The following is a 12,444-nucleotide window of genomic DNA, read 5'->3' as shown; positions in this document are numbered from 1 at the left end:
AGAATATTATTTGGCGTCAAGGACTGGTTAGGTTGTTTTGTTTTGTTTCTTTTTTCAGAGAGTTCGTAATGTCTTGGGTTTGCAAACTGTAGCACACCTGGTATGACACTTGTCGAATCAGTTGGCCTTTCATTTCCTTCTTTTCTGTTTAAACATTTAAATGTGCTTTCTCCCTCCCCCTGAAACTGAGTTTTAGCAGTGTCTGTTAACCAGAAGATGACAGGCTAGAAGAGGATGCTGCTTGGAAGGCACATGGTTTGGGTTGAACAGTGGAAGTGCGGGGAACCGGTGAGATTAAAATGTTGAACCTCTGAAGGTGATATGCAGGAGATTGGAAGGGATTAAGTTAACACTAAGCGCAGCCAGGATGAAGTTGTGGGATTGTGTTGGAACGTGTGCTTGATTAGTCTGCATTCTCACTGCAGAACAGACAAGTAGCCAGTTCTGATTTGCATATGTGTCCTAAGCTATGATTTGCTAATCTAGATTTAGAGTATCCTTGACCTTGTGCTGGAGTTTGGTCTGTATGAATGGAAAGCAGGCTAAGACATCTCTGACAGTTACATGCTGCATCATTGTATATGTGTGCATTCAGGGCAAGTGTGTATGTGAGTATTTGTGTTATCAGATTTGGACCTTTTTAGATAAAGCGTGATAGTTCTGGGTGCAAGAAACACCCGTAAAATGCAGTTGTATACCCAAGTTGTTGAAAAACGAGTTCATACTGAGAAACACAGCAGCTGAAACAGAATAGTGTGGCAATTCACAGAATTCAGATGAAACTGGATTACAACTAAAACTGAATTTGATACAACTCATTGGTGTTTAGAGAGAAGTGGGTGCCTTCTTCATCCTGATGTCTTCTGTGGTATCTGCTGGGTTTTCTTCCAGTGGTGTATATACGCTAGGTTATATTGGTGGGATGGTGATACATGACATGGAAATAACCATGTAATTGGTTTGGGGTATAATTCATCAGAGGATTTGGCACAGACAGATCAAGTGTACAACTTCTTTCTGGAATGGAAACAAATGAAAATGCATACTTTTTCTTTGCTTACAGTGGGGAAAATATGTGAGAAGTTTGACAAAGGGGGTAGTTTCTGGGATATAGCTGGTGTAGAGTAATTGCAGATCTTAAGCTGTGTGTATTATTAAGAATCTTGCCAGTAAGAGTTACTGAAGGAAATGCAAAAAGGATGTCATGTTCTTATGTAATACTTTATTAAGAAAGTGTTCCCTTAAATTCTGTCTTTGAAGTACTGTGTTTTTGGAGAGGGTAAACATTAGTATATGGAGATTTCTTTAATCTTTTCCTAGGTATTCTTCTTTAAGACAATAAAGACTGTTATCAACCAATGACCGTGACGTAACTCTCTTTTCTGGGGGCTTGTTAGGTTTCCTTTCTAGGTGGAGACTGTCTGACTTGTTCCCATCGTGGATGATCTTGACAGTGAACCTACTCAGCCATGTCGTACGGTGCAGGTTTTGGGGACCCTAATCAACTAGCCCAACGCATAACTTCTAACATCCAGAAGATCACGCAATGCTGTAAGTTGCATTTATGCATGTTTTATATAAAACTTTTAATACTGGTGGTGCCCCCCTTTCGAGATTAGTTTCTCAGATTCAATCATGGGAATTCACTCTTTGATTTGACCTGCTCATTTGACAGGTTTGTAACACCCCACACAGCAGATCCAGTCCTTCATATGTATGGTTGTGATTTTTCCTGGCGAAGTGTATTACCCCTCTTTTTTCACCAAGCAAATAATTAGTAAGATGACTGCTGGTAAAGCCAGTTTTGTCCTGGCCAGTTATGTGGCGCCTTAAGGTGGTAGGTCGAGATGTTTGCTGAGCATGGATTGCATCAAATATTTGCTGGAACTTGAATTGTTTATCAGGCACAGAAACTGTGGCCTGGAAGCTTGACCTTGGAAGTACATGTCAGGTGTGTAAGAAAGACTGTGCAGTTTTTAATATACTTGTGCTTAGATTCATGCCACTTGCCTGGAGTTGTTCGCATTGGAGGTAAGTTAGGCTGCTGGGGTTTTCAGACCTTTTCCCTTTCCCTCCAATTCCCGTTATATTTATGCGTGTGTATATATGAAGCAAATACAGTTTGATTTCACAACTTAGGCGAAGGACACTGTTCCTCAGAAGGGAGCTAGCCGTGAGTGGCATATGGCTAGGTTTTCTCATGCATGTTTTTTAATGTTGTGCAGGATGCAGTGTGCATGCAGAAATGGGTATTTTTTTATTACAACTTCAAATGAATTTTGATCACTTAAGTAATGTCAGTTTTCATTAAAAATTTGATCTTTGTTTTGCAAAGCAAGTTTTAGGAGTTGGTATTTGTGGCACAGATTAGTGGCGCAGGTTGGGCTCGCCTATTTTTTCAGCTACAATTTGTACTTTCTTTCAGAGTTCTTTAAATCTCAACAGACAGGAAGAAAAATTGCAGTTTTGCTTTACTGAAAAGTTTCTATACATCAGGGTTGTATTTTCTCAACCTAAACTTAACAAACTGACTCTGTAGGTTAGGTATCAGGAAAAGCCTCTTTACAGAGAGGGTTGTAAAGCATTGGAACAGGCTGCCCAGGGAGGTGGTGGAGTCCCCATCCCTGGAAGTGTTTGAGAGACGTGTAGATGTGGTGCTGAGGGACATGGTTTAGGGACACCGGCAGTGCAGGGTGAACAGTTGGACTCGATCTTAAAGGTCTCTTCCAACAGATGATTCTATGTAAAAGCCCTTATGCTTTATTTCCTAAAGTCTGCTCAGTGAATTCATTCAGTCTCATGGCTTCTAATGTGGTCTTCCAGAGATACCCGTCAACCCGTGACAGACGCTGTGCCTCCAGGATGTTAAAAAAACCCCCGTCTCGGTTGTCAGGTGAAAACGTGAAGTGAAATCAATGACCGAAACTGGAGATTGTGAAGACAGTCACTGAATGTAATTAACCGTCTTGTGCTGGACTCAGCGAGTCCTTAGTCTCATTCTGCCTTTTCCATCTCCTCTCTTGCTCCTGCTGTGTCTCCCCTCCCCTTGTGAGAAACAAGGTGGACTAAAAGCAAGCTGCCCAGGCTTAGATAGGAGGATACATGCCACAGGGGTTACGTGCAGTCCTGCTGTCCTTCCCTTTTCAAAGTTAATGTAACTCTCTTTTCTGGGGGCTTGTTAGGTTTCCTTTCTAGGTGGAGGCTGTCTGACTTGTTCCCATCATGGATGATCTTGACAGTGAACCTACTCAGCCATGTCGTACGGTGCAGGTTTTGGGGACCCTAATCAACTAGCCCAACGCATAACTTCTAACATCCGGAAGATCACGCATGTACTTTCTTTCAGAGTTCTTTAAATCTCAACAGACAGGAAGAAAAATTGCAGTTTTGCTTTACTGAAAAGTTTCTATACATCAGGGTTGTATTTTCTCAACCTAAACTTAACAAACTGACTCTGTAGGTTAGGTATCAGGAAAAGCCTCTTTACAGAGAGGGTTGTAAAGCTAATGTTCAAGCAATAGACAGTTGCTTCTGTCCTTCCAAAACCCAAGTCCAAATCTCTCTTAGTCCCACTATCTCTCTTAGCATGGCTTCAGAAATAGGAACTTTGCCTTCAAAAACTCCAGCCACCCCTAGGATGGGTAGGTACACAGCTGCACTCCATCTCTTGCTCTTCTGTAGGCCTGACTGAACTGTAACCACTCAGTTACCCTTGTAGCCTGTTCTCCTCTGGTAGATTTTATGAGGATCTGAATCCTGTGGGCATACCGAAAATGTTTCCTGCACTGAGCTCTCTAAGGCCTTATGTACATTTTTCTAGCTGTTTTTTTCCCTTGTGTAGCACCTGTCCAGCTTTCAGTTGGAAGATGTGACTGGCAGGAACTACCAGGTCAAATGGGAAAAACCTGCTATGAGCTAGTCAGCTGCTGAGCAGGTGTCTCTTAGATTTCACTTTATAATCTTGGTTAGGGAGGGAGGGCAAGAGAAACATGAATCTTGATCCTAAATCCATGTTTTTCCTTCTCAGCAGTTGACTTGATTTTGCACTTCTGTGTCAACACATTTGAAATATTCTTGGTTAACCTGTAGCTGTGCGGGTACTCTGGTTTTCAGAGTGAGATTCATGGAGTGAGAGAGTTTTGTTTTGAATTACTGAACTGTTTCAGGAGGTACCTCCAATCTAATACACGCTTCTGCTAACATGCAAACAAGCACTACAGAGATAAAGATGAGATACAGATCAGTTGAGGGGAACCTGGTTTTTTCCCCCCACCCCGCCCCTGCTAGAAGCTGGCCCTTTAACTAGCGGGAGAAATGCAGAACTTCCTGAATTAGACAACACTGTGCTGCCAATATTTCATCATGCACCAGAGTTTTATAGGAAGCAGCATTGTTCAGAACAACAATCTTTACTCTAACATTTCCTTGAATTATTACACACCCTCCAAATAATAAGTCTGAGCTGGTGCTTGATTAACTTTTTAATGTGCCATGCACATACAAGATAAAATCCATATATTAAATACTGCACCTTTCATAATGCATCCACATGATGCTGCTGTCATATTAGTACTTGTGATCCTTACCTCTCTTCTTTCGTATAGCCGCTGATTGACAAGCAAAGCTCATCTCTCTGTCAGTTTAGCACAGCACTTCAGTAATTTTATCAGTTGCAAAAACCTTTCTGATTTGGGTTGTTCTGAGTTAATGGAGAGAACCTGTACTTGTACCAGGTGGCAGCTAGGTTAGCTTAGCACCCTTTTAACTGGACAGGTTCTGTTGATCTGTTCATCCAATCAGGCAGTGGATTGTTATGTTGAAGATGTGTTAGGAGTTGTAAATTACTTCTGCCTTGCCTGGAGGGCTGGTGAACGACTACAGTAAATGCTATCTGTAGTGGGCCGTTAGTTTCTTTGGAGGAGGGGACAATGCCGGGTCATTTTGATGACCACCTCTACGATGGCATTGAGCTCGTATGGGAGGCATCCTGCAGTGCTGCCAGCGCTCCCGAACTCTCTTAGAAACTTAAGCCAGGAGGACACCTGTATGTTTTTGGCATTGCAAACCCCAGGGCATTCTGTGAAAAGAAGAGTCTTTCAGCTGCTTTTTAAACAGGATCCATTCTCTGTTTTGCCTTTCCAGCGTTTCTGCAGAAATAAGTGATTGTAACATCACTTAGCAACATGTAGGGAATGGAGCCTGCTTTCCTCAGCCTGAAATGTGTTTTATCAGTGACATCTCCAAGCTGAGATTTGGGGAACGAGTCCTTCATGCCTTTTGTGAAAACTATTCTACCGGGCAACTGAAATTGCAGACCTTAATGCCATTCTTGACATTGGATGCAGAACACAGGCCTCAGGTAGGAGAGGGAGGGTTACGCTCTCAAACCCACTCCTAGCGATTGTAGAGAATTCATGTGACCCTCTGAGCAGTGCTGAAAAACCTGAGGAGCCCGAATTGCATGTGCTGGAATGAGGTGCAGTGTGGTGTGCTGAACCTCGGTGAGGTCAGCCATGCCTGCAGCCATGTCTTGCTGGTTTGGTGTCAGCTCTGTTAACTGTGACCAGAAGCAGGTCTGTGAACAGCCAGGGAAATGTCAGATCTAAATAATAAAGTAAAAAAAGTGTATAATGAGCTTTGGCACCTCTTAGGCTTAGGCAGCTGCTAAATTTCCATCTTACTAGAGCACTACTTATGATTAAGGATTGAAAATCAGTCTGTCTGGAATCTGGTCCAAAGTAACTGTAATTCTCATTCCAGCCCTATCTTATGTCTGATTATAAAATCTAGATGGTACACATTGTGTTGGACTTTTGAAATACGAATTTAAAGGTGGTTGAGGTTTGTCCCTAACTTTCTCAATATGAAGAACATGGAGAACAGAATATAAGGAATGATGGAGGGTGTAGAGCTCCAACCTGTCTGGGCTTTGCAGATGGAGAGCCTTTTATCAAGGTGTTTTAATCAGTGTTTACAGAAGGAGCAGTAGTTCCAGAACTGAGTTTCACAGGCTGCACTCTCCCTTATGTGGCAGCTTAATGACAGCCGCTGTTAACTTGAGAGAAATCTCAGTGCCTTCCTTCAGTGTTTCCTTGAAATATTTCCTGTTGGTTACTCGTTTACAGCATCCGGATAGACAAGGAATGAGTGTGATGCACTGAAACAAGATGAGCTAGCAAAAAAATATTTCCTTATGACAAAACAAGTCTTGCCTGCTTACAAATCTGTATGTCTACATGTTCATGTACCATACTGGGGGTATACCTAGTATGAGAGCATTGAGTCCATATTGTGGTTTCTGGTTTTCTTTTTTTTTTTTTTTCCCCTCCTCGTCTTCTTGAAGAGTATGTAGGGAATTGTACAAGAGGAAATCTGATCTTTCATCAAACAGAAAGATGAAAGTAGAATAAGTAGAACAAACAAAAGCGTAATTTAAAAGCTTTAAAATTTATTAATTTCAGACTTCTTACAACTGTGAAGGTGAGGGGAAGCAGGTTTTTGAAGGTTTTCTGCATTTTAAAGAATTGATTCTCTTGGGTACCTAAAAGAGGGAAAGCATTTTGTTTCAAAAGATGTTCCAGAGGGAGCAAATGGGAATAGTGTTCGTCTGTAGGGACAACTCCACAGTTACGAGAGTAGGAAGGATTTGGTTAGAGGAGTGAGGGCCTCTACTACTCAGCTGGAAAGTTTCAATTCTTGTCTCTGGCAGGAACTATGCAAGAAAAAGTAACCCGCCGTGGTTTCTCCTCCCCCCCACATACTTCTCGAGTCTTTATCCCATGTATAGGTCATTGAGGAAGCAGGCTTGTATGCCTTTGTTTTGCTTTACTCTTAATATTTGCTTCATAGCTACCAAATATGTCACTCAGTGCATTTCCCGAAGAAAAGCAAGGTGCAGGCTAGATAATAACTGTCATGTCTCCACTGGCATCTTAAGCCAGGCTTTGGGAGCTGTAGGTTTAGAAGCGGTTTAGAATGCTGCCATTTGCTTGGGAACAGAGAACAAAGCTTGGCATTGATAAGGTCCACCCAGTCTTTGAATTCTAGAGAATTTCTGGTTTGCAAACTGTAATCAAAAAAACCTGTGCTAGCTGGAGTGAGGCATTCATATTACCTCCCTGTCTCTCCCTTCCCAACTCCTCCAGGTTATAAAGGTCGTGGAAGGATTTTGGGCAGTGGTAGTTGTGAAGTCAGTAAGAATGGCATAATCTACCCTTGCTCACTGTTGGCAAGGTCAGTGATAGAGTATTTGGCTTGTTCATGCTGAAAATCAGCCCAGCTGGAGAAACATATGCTCTGCATATTGCAAGATAATAAACTAAAATTCAGTAGCCACGATTCACATATGGCTAGAGAGAGTCTGCCTGGCTCGGAGAACTTCTTTCTCATTAGGACTCTTGCTTTCTGCTGGCTTTCTTTTCTGTTCATTAAGGCAGCACAAACATTGATTCATACAGAGCACATTCCCAGAAGGTCAGTTCAACCAGCAGAGATCCCTCTTCATGTGATACCTCTCCTGTGAGAGCAAGTTTGGCCAGTTCCTGGGCATTTCAAGTTTTCTATAAGCCAGCATTTCCACTGAACATTGCTAAAATGGGAGTTGAATTTCATCAATCATATGACTTTCCTTTTCACGTTAGGTAACTGTAGAAAGCCATACACGTAGTTTAAACCCTGAATAATATTAAGAGTTCTGATAGATGCCTTTTTATTGTGGTTTAAGCCTGGTAGGTAGCTAAAATGTTCAGCTAAACCAGACTGAAACAAGCATGAAAACCTGTATTTGCCACTGTGTTTGTACCACCAACAGATTCACATGATTTAGCTAAAGAAGGATACAGATGGGCGAGTGAAATTGCTGAGGTGTTGAAATCAGAAGCTGTATGAAAACAAAATTCTGTTTTGTCTATTTTTGAAGTGTGGGTTTGTACAGGTGTGATTTTAAAGCAAACTTAAAGTAGAGCTTGTTGAGACTTTTAAGTGAAAGTCAGAAATGTCCAATTAGCTGCAGTTAACCAGAATTTAACTTTGTGGGAGCACACTGTTTGAAACAGATCTCTTTTTTTGATTACTGTTGCTGTTGTCAGGAAGGTTTCTTGGACTTAGAATGAAGTTACAGTACAGCTTCGAAAAAGCTGGTTGTTTAGGGGCTTTAAACACCCATTATAGTCCTTCATGTTCCATTTTGTGGGCTTTTCCAAGGCTGAGGAATTGAACTTGAATACACTATATCCAATTCAGAACCAGAATATGGAGGATAATAGGAGGAGGAATTCGGATATTTTGGGTCATTCTAAATGCCTGTCTTTTACAACGAGGTGAAGTCTTGAAGCCCATAGTTCTTGTAGAAATTAAACGATTTCTGAAAACTTCAAGCATGAATCATTTGCATGCTGTTTCTGAAGGCTTAGTTAGTGTAGCACCTATACTTGAGGTACTATGCCTCACTGATTTATTTGTGAATTTGGAGAGTTTTGTTATTTTTCCTGTGTTTTGTCTTGTTTGTTAAAAATATTTTGGTTTTTTATGGGAAATGAAGTATGAAAACTGTCCTGTGTGGATGACATTGCACAAGAGGTACAGGGATTTATTTATGCCAGTGGCAGAATAGAGTGAAAAATGGGTCTTCCATGTACAGCCCAGAGCACTCTTTGTGTCAGTATGCGCAGAAAAGACAGAATTTTCCTCATCCTACCCTGTTTTGCTCTGCCTTAGTTGACTAGTCTGGGGGTGGTGGGGATGGAAGAGCTTTGTAAATGAAGCCATCTTAGTTTGGAGCAGTTTAAATAGCAATTGTAATACCACTGCGCAATTTATAAATACAAGGTGACCAGTGAAGACGTGCAATTTGTCTGCAGTTATTGCTTTTGCTGATGGAACAAGTATAAATGGACTTAGCTTCTGCAAACCAGCCTGCATTTGCAACAGAGATGGGAGGGAATGTGGCCAGGGTCCTCGTGTTCTTTCTGTCTCTAGGGACTTAGATTTAGCAGCCCTCTCTAAGGTACTTAAAATACCTATACCTATTCCAGTTCGATTCAGTTGGGTTTTCTCCCTTGCAAAGAAACGAAGAGGAGATTGCATGGCAGTTTGATTGTCCAGAGAGCCCTCTATCAAATCTGTATTGCTGCTGTGCAGGAGGCTGCTCCCCTGCACAGGGCTCAGAACAAACCCAGGCCAGTGGCTGTTGCCAGTGACCCCCAGAAGAGCAGCTACTTGCTTGTGTCAGCCAGGCTGTGATGAGTTGTATGTCTTTGCTTCCATGTTAGCTCCTGACAAAATCATGCTTTCTTCATGTAGATGGCTCGGGTTTATGGTGAGTGTGCAGCCATTGTTGGCAGCAGAATCATTTTTGTAACTTGATAAGCTGTTCGTATTCTTTAGAGAAACGTTCAAACTTTGGGGTTTCAGGGAGTTACCAGGGATGTTTTAGGATGTGAATATAAAGTGATTGTATCTTGATTTAATGAATTCCCCTTGGTTGAGCTGTAACAATTGATCACACGATGAATTATCGTGCGCTTAAACAATGTGTATTTAGTTTGCTCTACGCCCACGTAAGGACAACAGGCACTACTTCAACCCCACTTCACTGTGTCCTTGAAGGACCATTATAGTACAGTAGTACACTAGCATAAAATAATAATAACAGCACTGAAAAAAACTCAGGGCAGCATATCCTGAACTCCAGACGTTGTTGCTGATGTTCCTGGTCACCTGGGGGCATGATTCTGTTTTTTACTAGAAGCTCTAGTAAAATCCAAGAAGAAAGGGTACAATATAAGACTTGATGTTTTCCCCTTTTCCTGTACTTAACAAGTCTTTAGTCCTTAAAGGTCTGAAGACAATTTTCATTCCCATCCTTATTTTATTTTCTCCTTCCAACACACAGTTCAGTTCCTGTTTCTGTGTGCTAGTGTGTTACCCTGTTTTAGAATAATCAGTGTTACGCACTGAGTTAAGACAGAATAAAGCAAATGACTTAAAACCAATATTACTGATGTTTTTTAGGTACTTGATTCTAATTAGGTAAGCTCTTGGGTGAGGGGGTGCTTTTTACTAAGCTGGGGTCTTTTGGCTGGTATGCTGGATTTGATTCCTCTAGTGAACTGTCACTCTTGGTTGAGGTGGGGTTTGCAAGGTGTACAGCACTGTGATTTATTAAAACTGTAGTGAATGTGAACTACTAGTAACTTTAAAGGAACATTTTTGCTCATATAGAAAACCTGAGCCTGCTGAATTTATTGTGACCACATTATGTTGCTATGTGTAACTGCTTTTATAAAAGATTCATCCAGGAATGTTTTCTGCAGCTTCTGTCCATCTTGAGTTAAGCACCCTTGGCTGAAGTGCAGAAGGAGAACACATTGAATTGAGTTTGAATAAATTGAGGAAGTCTCTTATCCCTAGGCAAAAGCAATTTGAACTGGTGGAATTTTTACAAATAATTCTTCTGTGCCAGTAGCCTGCTCTGAAGTGACTCTGAAGTTTATTAGATTCCACACAACTTAATCTGTAACTGGATGTGATGTTTGTTGACTCACTTGTTCAGCTGGAAGCAAGTAGGAAGTTTCTTATAGTTACCCAACCGCATATAAGGTCTTTGACGAAGCATTTCTGACTGGTGACTGTGCTGGTGTTCTGTTTGCTGCTTATTTGCCATATGAAGCCATAGCTGAGCCTGAGCCTTACGTGGAGCAGACTTTGCATTTGGTGCACACAAAGGACTGCTTTGCTGTTTGTTCTACTTGGGCTCAGGAGCTAGGAAGATGACTGAAAATCCGTCGCTTTAAATCCCCATTGTTATAGTCCTGTGAACCTTAGGCAGTGCCTAAAACCCTATCTGTCCCTTTTTAAGTAAAAGAAGGAGACGTGGCAGAGGTGGCGGGACCCTCACCATTATGATTACTATTCAGTAGCTGCAGTTGGAACAGTGCTGTGCTCCTTCTTCCTGTGACAGGTCCCAGGCCCTGCCGTTGTGTCAGGCAGGTTGCATGGTACTCACCCTGCCTGCTTGTCTGGTTCTTGCTCTCTGCAGTGCATGCCTCTGCGTTTGTTGCTGCTGTACCTGCCGGTGTTTTTTTACCAAGCACACCCAGCAGGTGCTGCATTTCCTGTGAAACATTAGACTGTAGCTTGATGAAATTGGGCGGTGTGGTGGGTCTGGCTTGGACGGTAGCACTGAAGAAAACTGCTACTGCGTGGCTATAAGGCAGTCTTGTGTGATCCAAGTAAGAAGTGAGGTTCCAGGTTGCAAAAGGGTAATAAGCAACACTCATTGAACATATTTCACCCCCTCCCCAATTTCATGCTTCTGTGTTGTGGCCTTCCTTTAGGACTCTGTGGGTTATGTGTTGATTCACACACCAGCTGTAACGCTGCATGAAGCTTGGTCATGGCCACTTGAGGGTTTAAAGTTTGGTTTTCCAAATGTTAAACAGAAAGGAGGTTGAGATGGGAAGACAGCTGGTTGTAGGTAAGCTGGGAAAGCTTCTCTACAGTAGCTGGGGTTACTGGTAAGAGTTCCAAAGTAAGATCATCCTCAGTTTTCCTTGTCTCATGCTGGAGGTGAATGTGGTGCTTGGACACTTAGTCCTGCTAGAGAAGGTTGGTGATTTACAGTCTGCATTTCCCTCTTCTTAGTTCTTTCAAACATTGGGATTTTACTCAAGGGGTTTGGGTTTTTTGTCTTCTCTTCCGCAACAATACTGTGGTGTTACAGTGTGTACAGTGATTATTAATTCTCATTTGGGAATAACCTGATTGGCTCTTATGTTCTTAAGCAACTTCTTGCCTCTGTTTTGGCCTTCATTGTATTAATTTATTTATTCTGAGTTTGAAACTTCCCCTGTGATCTTAAACATTTTCATGTTCAAAAAGGAAAACCAACAGTTATGTCAACATGGATTTACTTGTGCTAATGGAACAGCTTCGCAGAGCCAGCTGAAAAACAAAGGAAGATGAGGAGAAAGGAGATGAAACTCTCTTCTTTCTTAGCCAGCTAAAAGCCAGCTGTTAAGCAAGGAAAGCCTGTGATCACATATGTGAGGTGTTTTTATCTATGGAAAAGCCAGTATGTATTGCAGATCTGGCTGGATAGTGTTTCTCAAATGCTTCTATCTGTTAAAAAAATGTAAATATTTCCACTGTAAATCTCGCTGCTCTTGTAACTCATGTAGAGAAAAGGAGACCTTTTATATGAGACACTATTTTTTTCTGTGCCTTTGGTTTTTTTGTTCCTTTTAACTGTAGGGAGAGATTCCACTGACTAGTAAAAGTAAACATGAGCTGACTCTTAAATCATTTCCCCTGCAGGAATTCAAGTTAGGTCTTAATTGTTTCTCTGGCTCATCATTAACTGTGTCTGACCTGTTCCTGAGCACGTGACCTGTCTAAGAGTAGCTGAGTAACTTTCATCAGCTAGTGGATATGTATTAGATCTAG

General features: G+C 41.7%; 1 protein-coding gene across 1 annotated transcript in view; it reads left to right on the top strand.

Annotated features, from left to right (window-relative positions):
- The first annotated feature begins 1,469 nt into the window (after positions 1–1,469).
- Positions 1,470–12,444, top strand: part of STX7 (syntaxin 7) — a 26,255-nt gene continuing 15,280 nt past the window's right edge. Inside the window, exon 1 of the mRNA XM_010144857.1 lies at positions 1,470–1,551. Coding sequence (XP_010143159.1) covers positions 1,470–1,551 — 82 coding nt within the window. The remainder of the gene's footprint in view (positions 1,552–12,444) is intronic.

Source organism: Buceros rhinoceros, unplaced genomic scaffold (genome assembly GCF_000710305.1).
Source record: "Buceros rhinoceros silvestris isolate BGI_N320 unplaced genomic scaffold, ASM71030v1 scaffold2651, whole genome shotgun sequence".
NCBI lineage: Eukaryota > Metazoa > Chordata > Aves > Bucerotiformes > Bucerotidae > Buceros > Buceros rhinoceros.
The sequence above is the reverse complement of the archived record's forward strand: the minus strand, read 5'-3'. Positions and strand labels throughout refer to the sequence as shown.